Source organism: Juglans microcarpa x Juglans regia, chromosome 7D (genome assembly GCF_004785595.1).
Source record: "Juglans microcarpa x Juglans regia isolate MS1-56 chromosome 7D, Jm3101_v1.0, whole genome shotgun sequence".
Lineage (NCBI taxonomy): Eukaryota > Viridiplantae > Streptophyta > Magnoliopsida > Fagales > Juglandaceae > Juglans > Juglans microcarpa x Juglans regia.
The window spans coordinates 8411096-8427139 of NC_054606.1; the positions used below are offsets into that span (position 1 = coordinate 8411096).

Consider the following 16044-nt stretch of genomic DNA (forward strand, 5'->3'; position numbering starts at 1 on the left):
AATGCGTAAATATCGCATAATCGCTTTGAAAAAAAATAAGATCAAATATTAAAAAATTAATTTTTTTCATGTAAATTTCATGTTTTATTCACTTTTTTTAAAATGATTACACGACGACTACACAATTCACGGTTATAAATATCTTTTCTCAAAATGAAAAGATCAGAAAATACCAACATATTGGCGTGGAAAGAGACGGGTTAGCAAGCTCTTATTCTTTCAACCATTTACAAAGTGCCAAGACTCCTCTCCAAGCAGGAAAAGAAGCGTGGCCGGACAAATATCATCACATACATTTCTTAAAGACTTCTATTTTTTATGATTTTTACATAATCATAAAAAAAATAAAAAAAAGAACAATTAGAGACACCTAGACATATCCTTCTAAACCCATCATTTCTATGTTTCTTCTAAATGTGCTTCCCAACTCTTCTGTTTCTAAGACTTTTCAGATGAGAAGGCAAGTCTCTGCATGTTGTTTGAGCTGTTGTCTGGCTTGCTGTTTGGACCAGAAGGCATGAGCAGTTAGGACCCTGTCCAAGAGATCCTGGGGAACGGGCTCTCCTCTCCTTTGTTGAGGGGATATTCTTGCCGTGTGCACCAGTGTTTTCCACTTATCCTGTGCAAACCCCCAAAACAATATCACAACCAAACCCACATGGACCCCATTCCAACACGTAAAGCAATCTACTACCCGAAAGGCAAAATGACACAAAAGAAAACAATTACGGCTCTTTTTCTTCCAATATAACATGACAAAAGAAAAGAACAAAGTAGGAATTATGTCATCTGATAAAGGGCGTTTTAGGATTTGAAAAAAAAAAAAGAGAAGGAATGCATGTATGTTAGAAAAGTACACAAGAGGGAGGAGTCGTGTAATAATAGAATTAAAGAGATTCCTTAAGAGAGTAGTTTCTTAATACGAAAAGCTACAGAAACCAATAAAGCTTTAGTCCATCTCATCATTAGCCTGTTATACAAGCAACCATTTGCCTGAAATGATTAAACTATGTGCTCTGTAAGGGCCCAGGTCATAAAGTGAACTTTTTTTAATTTAAAAAAAAAAAAAAAAAAAAAAAAAAAAAAAAAAAAAAAAAAAAAAAAGAAAGAGCTACGGCCATGGAGCAAGCATACATCCTCATCAAAATGAGTCATAAATTCAACAAAAATGCATTTAGAAAAACTTGCATAAATTTGAGCCAGCAGGATGAGTAAAACTACCGGTGAGGTAAAACATTGAAAGAAATATCTGTGCCAAGTATTCCCCCCGGCCCCCCAAAAAATGTAACAAAACAGATTCGTTACCTTCAAATCCACATAAGTTCGATGTTTTGCATTATCAAAAGCTAGCAGCTTAACATCACGCCACCTGCAAATTAAGAGGACCATTTTTAAAACTTCATAAGCACAGAATCAAACCAGCTGCTAAAAGAAAAATATCCAAGTTCCATGCATCCAAAAGCAAGGCGGGGAAAATAAAATTCTATTCAGCATCATGCACAAGCCAATTTAAGTTAACAAAAAACAAATCCAGGCTGACTGAAGCTCCAACATCGGCTTATAGCTTTTTGGTTGTGTTATCCTCAACATACCTTCCTGTTCCAAGTTTCTCAACTGCTTGAACCAGTGCTTCCACTTCAGCAACAGAAAAGGGTCGACGGATTCGGCGCTGTGCAATCTCAGATCGCTTTGATTTCCTGTGAATTGGAACCACAGCTAATGCCTCAACATTCATTTCTGGTACAGCAACCAGAGCTTTAGAATCTGTTGTACTTTTGTCAACTGATGTGTCAGTGGGAGAAGGTGCTGAATCATGATCACTTTCGACGAAGTTGCCAAGATTGGCCAAGTGAGGCTCAGGAGAGGTATGGCAAGTGCCCTGATGAGCAACAGTTGAATCTGGTGGATAGCTGCAAATAGGAAATTGCAACATAAGCTGAGTGCAACCAATTATCTATGTTGGCTCCGGAAGAAACCCTAAGATTAATCTAACCACCATATTATCCAATATGTAGAACTTAATTCTCACCAACAAAATATGTTGGATAAAAAAACAAGCTTTGGAGTAATTTTCAAAAGAAATAATAACAGCACGATCACATCCAATTTGCTGCAAACCACAAAACTAATACAAATCTCAAAGCATTGTACTAATTAATTGGACTCAGTTGCAGCACATACACATTCTAAATGAAAGTTAATTAACAAAATAAAATTTCCCATTCAATTTGATCTCTCACTTTCTGGAAAAGAACTCCGGTAAGGCAGATATTATTTCATCTAACAATTAAGAATTAATAACTTTAAAAATCAGCAAGCGACTCAAGATTCTGTTGAACAAAACAAATTAAATGAACAACTAGCAAGCTAGAAGATTGAGTGGAAGAAGATTGACTATACAAGGACTAGCTCTAAACAGGCTAGAGTGGATTCAAATTACCTTGTTAGAGGCTGAGGAGTGTCACAAGGAAGCATAGAGGAAGAATCTCTGGGGCATATAGATGGGGGATTTTGTGAAGGGTTAGGCTCCAGGGCAAAACCCAAAGCATCTAGAGGGTAATCATGAGAAATTCCCGTCTGCAGTAGAGTTTTATTGTCATCTCTAACCTTCTTTCCGCGAAGAAGTACGCCAACATGTAATCCACCTCCAAGTATGGCAGTCACTGCCTCCATAACAGTCCTCTAAAGAACATTTACACCACATCAGAATACACACTAAAAACCAACTGCTTGATGCCTGAGACCTATTACTCATGATAATTAATGCAAACATATATATATATATATATATATTTGCGATTCTTCAGTTGCACCATATCATAAATTGCAATGAAGATGCAGAACATGTGTTTCTGCATGTGATATTGGCCTCAATAAAGTCCAAACTTTACAGTAGCTACACAGTATTCTTAACAACATTATCAGAATAAAAGTCATGTACCTTCAAAGAACCGACGGAGGCAGTTTCAGGCATTTCAATAAAAAGCTCTGGCACCCTGAAAGACTTGATCCTAAGCTTCACTGAGTAAAAGAAAACACATAATAGCATAAGTAATTCTTCAATCTCAGAAATCAATAAGCCCAAGAGAAGATATTCAAGTTACTTTGTCAAATTCTCATACCGTAAGAATCCCTAGATTGAATTGAAGTGTGTTGACAAACTACAGAGGATGATGTTCCTGTGGCTGCATAATGATTTCAATATTAGGGAAAGAAATAAAGAGAGCAACAAAATCCGACATACTAATAAGAAGTTTAATTCAAAAAGAAAAGCAAGAGGTTCAGAAAGGACCTCCATGCATCTTTACACATGAACCAGAAGCATCTCCATTGATGCCCTTCTCGGGTGAATCCAATTTTCCCTCACAAGTGAACAATCGGTTAGGATTTGACACTGAGCTACGCTCAAAAATCTTCCTCTTCTTAAAAGGAATATTCATTTGAGATCTTTGGCGTTTGTAATAGCCCTTCCTATTACGGAAAATGGGCTTCAAATCCCCATCTAGAAACATTAAAAACAATTTCAAACTTAAAACAATGGATCACGCAACCTCATAAATCACACTAGACAAGGAATCAAAATACTGAAAAATCCACCTACGGAATAAAGTACCAACTTACCAGTGTTCAACAGTGTATCGTCCTTCAATTTTGGAGATACCTTCCAATGCTTTGAAGCTAAAATCTTCCTTATTCTTCGATCTCCAATGCGTGATACCGGTCTTATGGACTTTGTTATTGTGCTAGGGTGAGTGCACCCAGAGGATTTTTCGTCATCATCTCTACTAACTATTTTTACATCATCCCGACTAGCGGGAAAAGAGCTACGGGGAATATGGTCACCACACAAAGGCACCTTGACACTCCTATCTGAACTGACTAGTGCAGGAGGTTTCCCATCCCAAACCTCTGGATCCTCCAACCCAGTGACAATAGGCACCTTCCCATTATTGTGCAGCTCATCTTTTATCATTATTTTAGTTTCACAATCTAATTTACAAACACCAGACTCCCTGTAACCAGAGACACCCAGATCTAATTTGCTAGCAAAACTTCCCGTGTCATTCTTGTTTTTTCCATTAATCAAACTCTGATCAACAAAGCTCTCTGAGCAATCGATGGTTACTATAGAAGCAAATCCTGAATGGCCATCATTCTGAGGAAATAGGGATTCCACAGAGTCGTACTTTTGATCATCAGCTTGTTGGACAAGCTCAGAGGCTAAGACTCTCCTATCACTAATTCCTTGATCACTAGGTTCAATTTTAACTAGTTTATCTTCATTCTCCCACACGTTTTGAACACATGCACAGGGATCATTTCCCTTTGATGCATTACTAGATGCGGGTGAACTCTCTCTCTCAAGCAACATCTCACCAGCTACGGTGGCCAATAAGTCAAAAGCACGCATATGATTGTCTTCCGCTCTCTTTTTAAATGTAACCCTCCTCTGAAATAAAAAAAAGCAAAAAAACAATATCAATCATATGGGTCAGTGTTGCAGACAAAAAGAATAGATAAACCGCATCAATTGGCAACAACTATTATATCGGAATATATTTACCCTAGCTGATCTGGTAGCTCGAGGCGTAGGAGGCACCTGATAACCATTGAACCCATAGTCTAACCTCTTGTGCAACACCATATCTCAGAAATCATAACATAGAAGAATGCATCAGACACAGCGAAGCAGCAATCTTGGATCCATTTTAGACAATTGTGCACTTCACCAGTAGTTCAGGCTCAAAGAATTAAAGATAAAGCCTGATGATGGACGATAGTAAGAGATCAGTTTATTGATTTGTTGTCTAGATTGAATGTAAAACCAATAACATAAGAATGATCAATACAACTTCACAGAGAGGGCAAAGATGCAGGATGGGGCAAGGAGTCATATACTGATCTAAGACATCAATCCTTCAATATGTAAATAACCTAAACTTTCTCAATCCAATAAAAACCAGGAAAATATCGAAAGACCATTCCCTATAAAACGCCAATGCATGCATTTGGTTGGGGAAAATTGTATAAAAAACCCAGTTCCATAACAACTACTAAGGTTCCTTGCTTTCAATGTGTAAATGATTCTGCTATTTGCAATCTAATGATTTTCCATTCCATTGTGGGCTCCAATTCATTTTCGAGGCCTTGATTCCAGGCAACGAAAACCAATAAAATTCCCAGAATTGGACCAGGGAAAATTACTTTACAATTGCCATGAAAAGAAGCAAAAAAAGAAGAACTAGGTGCAAAGATGCAATTCTATAACCTCCAACAGATCCACACGATCTTGCAAAAAAACAACATGCACATAAAAATCCAAGTCCACAATTCGTCTAGTAAACCAACACGACAAATATTCGGCAAAAAATAAAAATAAAAATAAATCAAGTATTAAAAAAAGATAATGGTAACTTTTAAGACGTCAATAGCATATAAGAGGCATTAGTTTAAAATAAGAAAATAAGAATTATGCCCCCACAAATCCCTTCTCAGTTTCTGTAAATTCCACAGAAACGTTTCGAGGATTTTACCTTTCATTTCAAGACCAAGGAAAAAAATTTCATAAACCACAACAAAACCCTGATGTAGAGGGCCTAAGCAGAATCATCCAAACAAGTAATTTGAGAGATACAAGGACCCAGAAAATAAAAAATAAAAAAGACGTAAGGAATAGAATGGATACAATTCAAACCAATAAAATTCAAATAGATCTAAACCCCTCGTAAAGTTCGATCTTGTAGAAACAATAAAAATAAAAAATAAAAACTTACCCAAAAACAATGAAAAAGAAAAACTAGATGATTTAAGATAAAATTCTTAAATTTTCAAAAAAATAAATCCGAGATGATAAAAGAAATCAAAATCAGATCGAAACCATCAAAGTCTGAACTGGGGACAAAAATGACTTAAGACATAAAATAGCAAAGTTTAAGGAGATTTAGGACAAAAGTCATATAAATTTCAAAACGAGGAATCCATTTGACTGATAAAATATTGTTATAGAAAAAAAATGACATTTTGGAGTATCAAAGTTCTGAGGTAGAAGTGCGCTTAAAATTAGAAGTTTCTTGTTCATTTCGCATGATTTCTTAGATTCCAAACACACTGTTCAAGAAAAAAGACTCGTCTTTACGATAAAACCCACAAGGAAAAAGAAAAATCCGAACTTTCAAGAAATCCGTAAGGCAAAATCCACGAGAATTGGACATCCTCACCTCTAGACCAAAATTCTCCTTTGAAGTTGGAAACTTTTTTCAGCAAAAACCGAAATTCCGGCGAAACGCAAGAATTTTCAGGCGAATGTAAGATCGGCGAATTATCGGCAAAATGAACGAATGAATCAGAATTTTCTTTCCATCACACTATAGCATTCCCTCAATTCCTACCCCATATTTTCACGGAACAGAGTTTTTAAACGATACCCATTCTCTCTCTCTCTCTCTCTCTCTCTCTCTGATCGCCAAAACCCTCTGAAAACCACCCAACCTTTTGCTTAAACCCCAGTTCTTATACCATTGACCCCCCATGACCGGACCTATCGGTGATGGCCAGTGAAGTTACCGGCTATAGCAGGTGATGGAAACCACCTAAAGACCGGTTCTCCGCGATAGTGTTTTTAAGTGCGTCAAGATCTTCGCACGTGGGGACTCTTTTAATCCTATGGACGCGTGTGCTCCACACGATCGAGAAAAACGTTGGGTCACATAGATAATTAATTTCTAAATCATTATTATTTAAAAAAAAAAAAACGAAAATGCATTGCCTGCCTCCTTGAATCAGAATAATTATCGAGCTCGTTCAAATCAAACTTGAGTATCAAATTATTAAATAAAAATAAATAAATGTGGCATTTTTATTAATCCAAATCAATTAAAAGAAATATAAGATTATTGTCGTCATCAATATTTGTGTTAATTTAGGAACGGCTGAGGAAGTTACCCGGACACAACTGACAGAGTAAGAAGCAGTTACCATCACGTGGCAAACAGATCTAGGACCCTTAAAAGATATATACTACTCTTAAATCTGTATCAAAATTTCCAGAATGTCCCTCGTCATTCTATCAGTTTTTCACGCTAATATGCTCAAATTGGGATTAACTTTGTAAATTTTAAACAATTATTATTATTATTATTATTTTTGAGTTGGAGTTGAGAATTATGTTCATAAGTCTTTGTAACAATTATTTATTTGAATATATATAAATTTACTTTTTCAAATAAGAATATGTAAAAACAAAAAATATATATGTAAAAAAATATTAATTAAAAAGACGTGATCCAGACGGAGAGGGACATATTCGTCATTTAGCCGAATGTAGAATTGTATTGAACCAGTTATCCCGATAAGCATGTTGAGGAGGACCTTTTATTTTTCAGAGGTTGGTACGAAGTATAATATTTCTTATATAATATTATATGGCGCTCTGTTTCTAGCGAACTTCGGCCACGTAGGATCGAGTTCAATCAAAGTCCAACGTGGAAAAAGGAAAGGTAACTATTGGTCGCTTTTCCTCGGTATTATCTCGGGAAGTTTTGAGGTCTTTTTGAACCGAGAGCGAGGGAATCTCCGTTAGAGATAACGTTGACGGCAATGAGAAACGTGGCTGGTGGACCGTGGAGTCTGACTCTGGAGAGCCAAGATAGTAAACGACGTTGGGATCTTGGTGAGGCTGGGGGAGATAAGGGGCGGGGGGGAGATAAGGGACGTGGGTTGTGGTGGGACCGCGACGAGTGGTGGGCCGCATGGTGGCATAGTTTATATCTGTGAAAAATAAATGAAAATTAATTAGCGAGAGGAACAAGGTGAGTTTGACACGTGTCGGACTAGAAGAGCGGGTGAGAGGAACACGGTGAGTCTGTGTAATGTGTCTGTGTTCAAGGTTGTTTGGTTTTTTTTCCTTGCACTTCAAGATGTCAGTAACCGAACTAGAGACGTGGTTGGTGGGGAGCTGTTACATTAACACGTGGCGGATCCGGAATGGGTCTGTACTCTTCATAACGCAAGGTTCTATTTATCTCGCCGTTTGTTTAGCAAGTGGTAGTTACGTACACTAGGTGTAGAGAATAGGTTGGAGTTGGACTATGTTGTGGTTGAAAGGGAAATGTAATTAACACAATTATTTCAAGATTTTAATACAAATTTATATAAAAAATTATTATTATTTTTAAATTAAAATCTCAAATATCGATAATATCCTCCACATATTATAATATGATAAAGAGACATCATTAGTTATCATGATTCTTAAATACCATATTAGTAAAAAATTAAGACTTCCAAATCTGATTTTTGCCAGAAGGTCCTCCCCATGCCTCTTCCCCCTCCCTCTCCTTCCATCATTTCTTCATTTACCCAACTTCCCTATCAACGTTTCTTTTACTTAATTTTATTTTGATTTCTTCAAGATCAAAAAAGATAATTTATAACTTTTCAGCAACTTTCAAGAGACACGCGATGCAAACAGATTCACAAGTCGAAAATCGTTCGAAGGAAAGTGGTGATTTTGTAAAAATCATTGTATGTAGTCTTCATGTGCCACCTATTCCGACAACTCTTCTTGACACACGCACCAGATCACTGGACTCGCTACCACCAGATCTTTTAGATATGACATTTGTGACTGAAAAGAGACAAATGTATTGCCTTCTCGGGTCATCACAGATTCTGAAGTATACTAGAATTGATCCAAACTGTAATCCGTTCTTTCTCACATCTATCTTATTGTTAATTAATTAAATAATAATAATAATAATAATAATAATAATAATAATAATAAAAGAATTCGTCTCTCGGACGTTTGTATGTAGAGATTGAGTCATCTATTTCTATGAAGGGTGAGGTTGAGTCTCTATTTAAACAGAAAATGTTGTCTCCTAAACGTTTGTATGTAGAGAGTATCAAAAATAGTGGAGACCAAACCAGTCACAAAATAAAATAGTGTACTAGTGGAGTTCCAAATGCATTATTTTGATTTCTGATATTATGTTTGATATAGAGACATTCCATAATATATCCGGTCATGGATGTAAGTTTCTCTAATAAATGAATTATGTCAGTTTTCCCTAATTTAAAAAAAAAACCATTCTATTTAATTTTAGAATAATAATAAATAAATAAATAACTTGTAATACACATCGAATATGTTAAGTTGTAAAGAGTAAAAAAAATTCTATTCTTAAATCGGTGTGTGGAGCACACCTAGTTTAATACTTACATAATATAATTTGATTTAAAAGATAAATTTTAAAATTGAAATATTACAAATCAAATATTACAATTTCAGTAATCTGAAAAGTACACTTTATACACCGGCTTAAGAATAAAATAACTCGTAAAAGAATATTTATATTTGGTTCTTTAGTAAATTTAGCGAGTTTTATAATAAATGATTTGTTTAGACAGTACTAATTAACTTAAAAATAACATAATTTATTTTTCTAAACTTCAATTAACTTGGTTATGAATAAGTTGGATATAGAAATAAGAATAGATGAATAAGTATAATAATAAAATAGAAATAAGATGTTGTAATTATTTTAATAATGAATTAATGTAACAGATTTTCAAAATTCGTCTTGCAAAATAAGATTTTTGAAAGGATAAGTGAGAGGGGGCGCAACAAACGGGAAAGATGCAAATCCACCACGATGAAAAGAAAGTCGGTCGCCAATTGGGAATCCACAGAGGTGCAAATGGTATGTCTCATTGGTTTGCCACTTTGATTATAATATTCATAATTCACCAAACCGCCCGATGACCAAATACGTCGAATGGTTGGATGCATCAACGGCCAATGAGCTAACCTTAGCGACTCTATGTTTCGTTAGTTCAACTAATTAAATGCAGTAGGTACGTACACATGCATGAAATTTCCCAGAAAGATAAAACAAAGTCGCACATGAATTACTTAACCTCAACCCAAATGCAGATCGATTCTTATACCCATTTTTACTATTTTTAGAATGGTTTCCTTATGTGTGGATAATTAGGATACGAGTAATGTTAGATACAGTCTTAAAATATGTAAATCTTGTACACTTATTTTTAAAAAAAGTAGAGTTCATAATTAAAAAATATTTTTTTTATATAACTCTCATATTTACTCACTTTTTTAAAGAAAATACGTGATTAATTTGCACATCTTAAAAAATATCATTTTTTTAGGGCTTACGAGGAAAATAAAATTAAAGTATTTGTTAGTAATGAAGAACATTTTTTTATGGTTTTTTTTACTAATGCATGGTCGGGGTATATATTAATTCAAACCCCTTTAAACAACTAATACTAGTTTAAGGATACGTATCAAAACGTAGGAATTATAAATGAAACCAATTAATTAATGATCGATCATAGCTGGTAATTAGTATATAGGTTTAATAGAAAAGAACAAGAAAATAGAAAAAAGAGGTAGCGTAGCTAAAATCATGTGTGGGATTGAGTGAAGAGTGATCACGTTGTTAACAACGTGAATATTGCCTGAAAAACCTGTTAGGACACTATGGCACATGACTAGCTTTAGCTGGAATCTATGGTTTGCCTTTGAAAGCTAGCTGGGCCATGAGAGAGAGAGAGAGAGAGAGAGAGAGGATGCAACCCCAAGAAGGCTGGAAAAAGGTAGTGGATTTTGTAGGTTATGGACAAAAGTCATGGCCGCAGCCAAACAAAAATGTGTGATCCGATTAGATTACAAGAACATGCATATGGAATACGAGAGTAGTGCAGACTGCAGATAGCCCCAGCTCATAGATGGCCAAGGGATGCCCCCTGCCCCACCACCTTGTTCTCAACATTCTTGTATACCGAGGTCCAGCTTAAGCTGGCTGGAAAGGGGTCATCTTTCTCTCTCTCTCTCCAATTGAATAAGATTGTATAGAAATCTGTAAAGCAATCAATATTATTTGCATATACAAATTTACATAATAAGGTCAATCAATCTAAGTTTTTAAGTTTTAGATTCTTAGATTTCTCATTCAATAACCGCTGAATACGCATGGATTATACGTCAATATTTTCTGTGTGTGATCTTATATATATATATTGTCACAAACATTAATCTAGATTATTTGATCTTATTATCTGATAATTTTTTTTTCTTAATTAAGGATCTATAAGAAAGGAAAGTAAAAATCTCCATCAACTTCTTTAAAATAGGGGACTATATTGCCCCTTTTAAGATTGCAACCTCAAACCACATATCCAATATATATGGCCACTTGTTGGATTACATGGTCGAATGATTTTTTCGTTTGCTCAACCATAAACATGAGTCTGAACCAATTAGTTTGTCCATTAAAAGTATTTTTGGGACCCTCTATCCTAATTTAGATTAATGCATTGATGATTGAAAAGTTTGTATTTGTTTCATGATAAATAATATTTGCAATCTTATAGTATTCAAGTTTCGCGTATTTTTTTTTGAAAAAATTGGATAAATATCGGATATATATATAAAAACAAATTTATTGGTGGACCTCCGTCTTTTTCAAAAGGAGTGCATGAAATTTATTCATTTTAAGATTGTATCTAACATTACTCATTATATTATTAAAAAAACATCATGCCTATTTCCCTCCGTATAGTACTAATTTCTTGGGAAACTACTTTTTTATTTTAAGAAAACTATCGAATATTAATGGTTCCCTCACCCCCAATCAATTAGACACCCACACAAGCTGAAATCAAGCTGATGTTATATTCTTAGCTAGGCAGAGCATTTTATTATCTCTTTGTTATTGATCTAAAGCCCAAACCTTTTGGAACCCTAAAGTCCTCGATCCAATACTTGGGGTAGGAGTGGGCAGCGGGGTCCGCCTCCTGCTACCCCTCCCCCGTTCCCACATTGCTTAAGTATTATTATTGTATTACTTTGGTCTCTTATATAAAGGCTGGTCTAGTAAGATAAGGCAATCTTAAATACAAATCTAATGAGTTTATATTCTTTTTGAATGTATAAATTTTAATTATATTATAATTTGATTTTAAACTTAGAAATAATTTATAGACCTAATAGGTTATTGGGTTGAGGGAGGCGGGGTGCGGTTTCAACCCCACCCCTGGTATCCTGCCTTCGCCTCCCGAGGGCGGGGGGCGAGTGGGGTTGAAACCCTCCCCAGCATGGTGTGGGGCAAGGTGTGGAAGTGGGTCCATCCCGCCCCGCACTATGCGGATAGCACCCGTAACTTGGGGTTGTAATCCTAATTATATATGGTTTGTCAAATGATAAGCTCCGAGAGAAGTTTGGAAGCATTTGAAATTCAAAGAAAAACAAATAAAAATAAAAAGTTAGGAGAGAGTTTGAAGTTCACGTAACCGGTAACTTGTACAAGGAGATTTCTTGACGTAATAGTGACAATATTCATGAGATCCCAGTCTTCAATGCTAAGTGAGATCGATATATTGCTATGAAAATGGATGAGTTGGTTGAGAGTTAACTCTTTTAACACAGACGTACTAGCAGCATGAAGAACTTTAAATAAATATATAAAAGAAAAAAAAAAACTCTAAAACAATCATTATCGATGTAGATTTAATTTCTCATCCTAGCTAATGCAATGATTAGAAAAGGTAAAAGGTGGCGGCAGATTCTTCATCCTACCTGTAAATTAGGTGCCTGCGTAAAGCGCAGTTATGCCCTGCATGCTTGTAATCTTATGCATGCATGCCTATTAATCTGACTGAAATGATTTGTACATGGACCGTCGACGAACTATTTGATTTCCAGATTTGAATCAATTCCATGATCAATATGTGGTTGATATTCCTTTGGCAAATTAGAGATCATCATGAGTCATGGCGAGTTGATCTAAAATGGGTATTGATCATGATGAGCTGCATGAACTGGACATTGGGGCATTTTACCTTTAAGGATACAAAGCTGATCAATCCATTAACAATAGCTGTTCAGTTTTCATGATCATTCGGAAATGGAAAACTTATTATTTATAGATAATCGATGTTGAGCGTATTAAATCATCATTTGTTTTAAAAGGTCTAAATAAATGAAAAGAGATTAATTTAATTATTTGTCTTATATTCTAAGATACCATGTCGACGATTCGAGATATGAAGTTAGTTGAGGGAAGTAAAATTAATCTAAGGCCTCGTCTAGTGAATGAAAAGAGATGAGAAGTATGTGGATAGTGTTAAAATATAAAATAAATAATAAAATTTATTTTTTTCTATCATTTTAAATTTTAGGGACAAGTAGTGATTTCACATGATATCAGAGCAGTGGACCTGAGTTCAAATCTCGACTCTACACTCTACCCTATTTAATTAAATATTCCACATGTTGGATCACTCATTAAGGAAGAGTCTGACTCGCAAGTGAGGAAGAGCGTTAAAATATAAAATAAATAATAAAATCTATATCTTTTCATCAGCTTAAGTTTTTGGGACAAGTAGTAATTTTACAAATAGTAGTGAAACGATTTGAGCTAAGATATTTTATTGGGTTTAGGGAAGAAGAGAAAAAATTTAAATAAAATATTATGAAATTAAAATATTGTTAGAATATAATTTTTTATTTTTTTTTAGAATTTGAAAAAGTTGATTTTTTTTTTTTTATGTTTTGTTGATAAGAAAGTTGTAATATTTAAATAACCATTTGATAAAAAAGTTGAAGATTTGAAACAAAAAGATTTTACTTGAATGATGATTTAGAATGAAATTATAAAATATTTTAAGATAAAATAAGACGATATGAGATGATTTGTGTTTCCAAACAAGACCTAAGGCCTCATTTAAATGTTGAGATTCTATAAGATGAAAAATTTGTGAATAGTAGTGAAATAGTTTGTGAATAGTAGTGAAATAATTTGAGTTAAGATGTTTTATAGAATTTTAGGAAAGAAGAGAAAAAAATTAAATAAAAATATTATAAACTTAAAATATTGTTAGAATATAATTTTTTTAATATAATTTTTGTTTTGAGATTTGAAAAAATTGTTTTTCTTTTTAAGTTTTGGAAAGTTATAATGATTATGTGATGATTAAATGAAAAATTTAAAAATTTGAAATTGAAAATTTTTTGTGTTTATAGCATTTGGATATTAAGATGAGACGAAACGAGATCATCTTACAATCCAAATGAGTCTAACCGTTTGGATAGTGAGTTGAGATGAAAGTTGAATAAAATATTGTTAGAATATTATTATTATTTTAAAATTTGAAAAAATTAAGTTATCTATTATATTTTATATAAAAATTTATAAAAAATATAATAATAAAATGAGATGAAATTAAGTAAAATATTTCTTATATTCAAACCGGACTTAAGTCTTTAAGATTGTTATAGTGGGCAAAGAAATGGTTGGTGGTTGAGGAGGAATGAGGAGAGAAATAAGAATGCATTTGTATTTTTATTTTTAAAGGAGTGGGAGGTTGATAATGACAGATGAGACTAGATTAGCGTAAAGTCAATGTTCCTAGAGCTTTGTTATTTATTCCTTTATAACGAGGGATGTTCGAGCATTGATTGATTCTTGAAACTCAAATCTTTAGACAATAAGAAAAATAAAAAATGGAAAAGGAAAAACGGAAAGCAGAAACAGGCGATCACGTTTAAACTCAGAAGACTGGAGGTGGGAGATGGATGGAATGAAAAGGAATACAGAAATGCTAAACCCACCGAAAAATGTCCCGAAGCTTTTTTTTTTTTTTTTTATTACTTAAGTGATTAAAAAAGTATTTTTTTTATCTCATGTTATAAATTTTTTATTTTTTAAAAAATATTTATGATGATTACAAAAATACATAAAAAAATAAATAAAAAATAAAATGTCACTTTCAAGACACTTTTTTGATAAGTGTAGTGTTACTCAAAAGAATAATACAAGAGATAGAAAAGACAGTGAAAAAACAACAAACTCTTTGGATCTTAACAATCTCTTCAAATAAATTATTCACCTTGTTTGGATGTAGTTTTTGCATGATGATTAATCGTCATTTCTTCCGCCAATCATTTCCAATTCCAATTAGATAATGATAGATTTACTATTTATTATTATTTATTTATTTATTTATTTTACTTAATAGTTAAGAAAGTGACTATTAGTGAAATTATATATTTTTTTAATGATTAAAGATATTAAAAAAATAATAAAAAAATAAAAATTCAAATACACTATAAAATAATAAAAAGTAATAAAAGAATAGTAACGTATCATTATTTTTGTAATTACTCCAATTCTAAAAAAAAAAAAATGTTATTTTTAGGCCCCAAAGGTGGTACCTAGCTAGGTGTTTTAGCAAGAATCTGACATGGCATATTCGGCATTCAGTTCCCAAGTACCATAAATTCAAAGGCATCAATAATAAAGTTATCAACTTGCCCAATTTGACCATCAGGTTCTCTCTCTAGCTTCCTTATAGATCAGTATAAATGAAAGAGTAGTAGGCTTGCCTAACAGTAACCGTTGATGCCGCTTAGATAAAATTTATTTATTTTTTCATATTTTTTTAATATTTTTAAACATTTTAAAAAAATATAAATACATCAATAATTAATTTTTTAATTAATAAATAAATAAAATTAAAAAAGATAAATAATATATAAACAGTCAAAATGAGAGAAAAGGAAATATTAAGCATTATTCTAAACGAAAAGAACAGATAATAAGTGTGAGAAAAAAAAAAACAATTGAATGCACATTGCACATGCCTGCTAGGAGACTGTGTAGTTTAATGCAACTCTGTCTCGGTGTATGTTTAGGGAGTTGAATAACGAAAATAAACCCTCTTAAAAAATATGGACGGTGCTATTCCCACAGTTGGAAGCTTCCGTTGGAGCTTTCGTTAGTGTTTTCTGTATTATCTTTTTTTTTTTCCATTCATTTTTTAACATTTTTAAATATTTTTAAAAATCATAAAAAAAAATCATAATATTATTAAAAATCATAATTTTATTTATTTATTACGAAGAGTCGGAATCACTTGTTCAATCTACATATACAAATAATGGAATTTAATAAATTAAAACACTGAAAGAAAAACGTCATTAATGCAAAAAAGGGCACATGCACAGCTGCCAAGCCCCAA

At 33.4% G+C, this 16044-nt stretch overlaps 1 protein-coding gene across 2 annotated transcripts; it reads right to left on the bottom strand.

Moving 5' to 3' along the window:
* Nucleotides 1-197: 197 nt before the first annotated feature.
* Nucleotides 198-6490, bottom strand: LOC121239495 (telomere repeat-binding protein 5-like). Of its 2 annotated transcripts, XM_041136750.1 has the most exons (10): nt 6219-6490; nt 4565-4764; nt 3622-4450; nt 3293-3502; nt 3123-3185; nt 2942-3021; nt 2441-2682; nt 1593-1910; nt 1306-1369; nt 198-619 (listed from the first exon to the last, which is right to left on the bottom strand). In XM_041136750.1, the coding sequence occupies exons 2-10, from the start codon at nt 4643-4645 to the stop codon at nt 449-451; spliced, it is 2058 nt and encodes a 685-aa protein (XP_040992684.1). In that variant the 5' UTR covers nt 4646-4764; nt 6219-6490; the 3' UTR covers nt 198-448. The 2 variants fall into 2 exon arrangements, with proteins under 2 accessions (XP_040992684.1, XP_040992685.1); XM_041136751.1 differs by lacking the exon at nt 4565-4764.
* Nucleotides 6491-16044: the final 9554 nt, after the last annotated feature.

Excerpts from the sequence above, each read along its gene's own strand:
- LOC121239495 (XM_041136750.1), bottom strand. The coding sequence starts at position 4,645 with ATGGTGTTGCACAAGAGGTTAGACTATGGGTTCAATGGTTATCAGGTG. Across the intron at positions 4,451-4,564 it reads GAGCTACCAGATCAGCTAGG|AGGAGGGTTACATTTAAAAA; the intron begins GTAAATATATTC and ends TTTTTATTTCAG. Across the intron at positions 3,022-3,122 it reads TCAATCTAGGGATTCTTACG|TGAAGCTTAGGATCAAGTCT; the intron begins GTATGAGAATTT and ends TCTTTTACTCAG.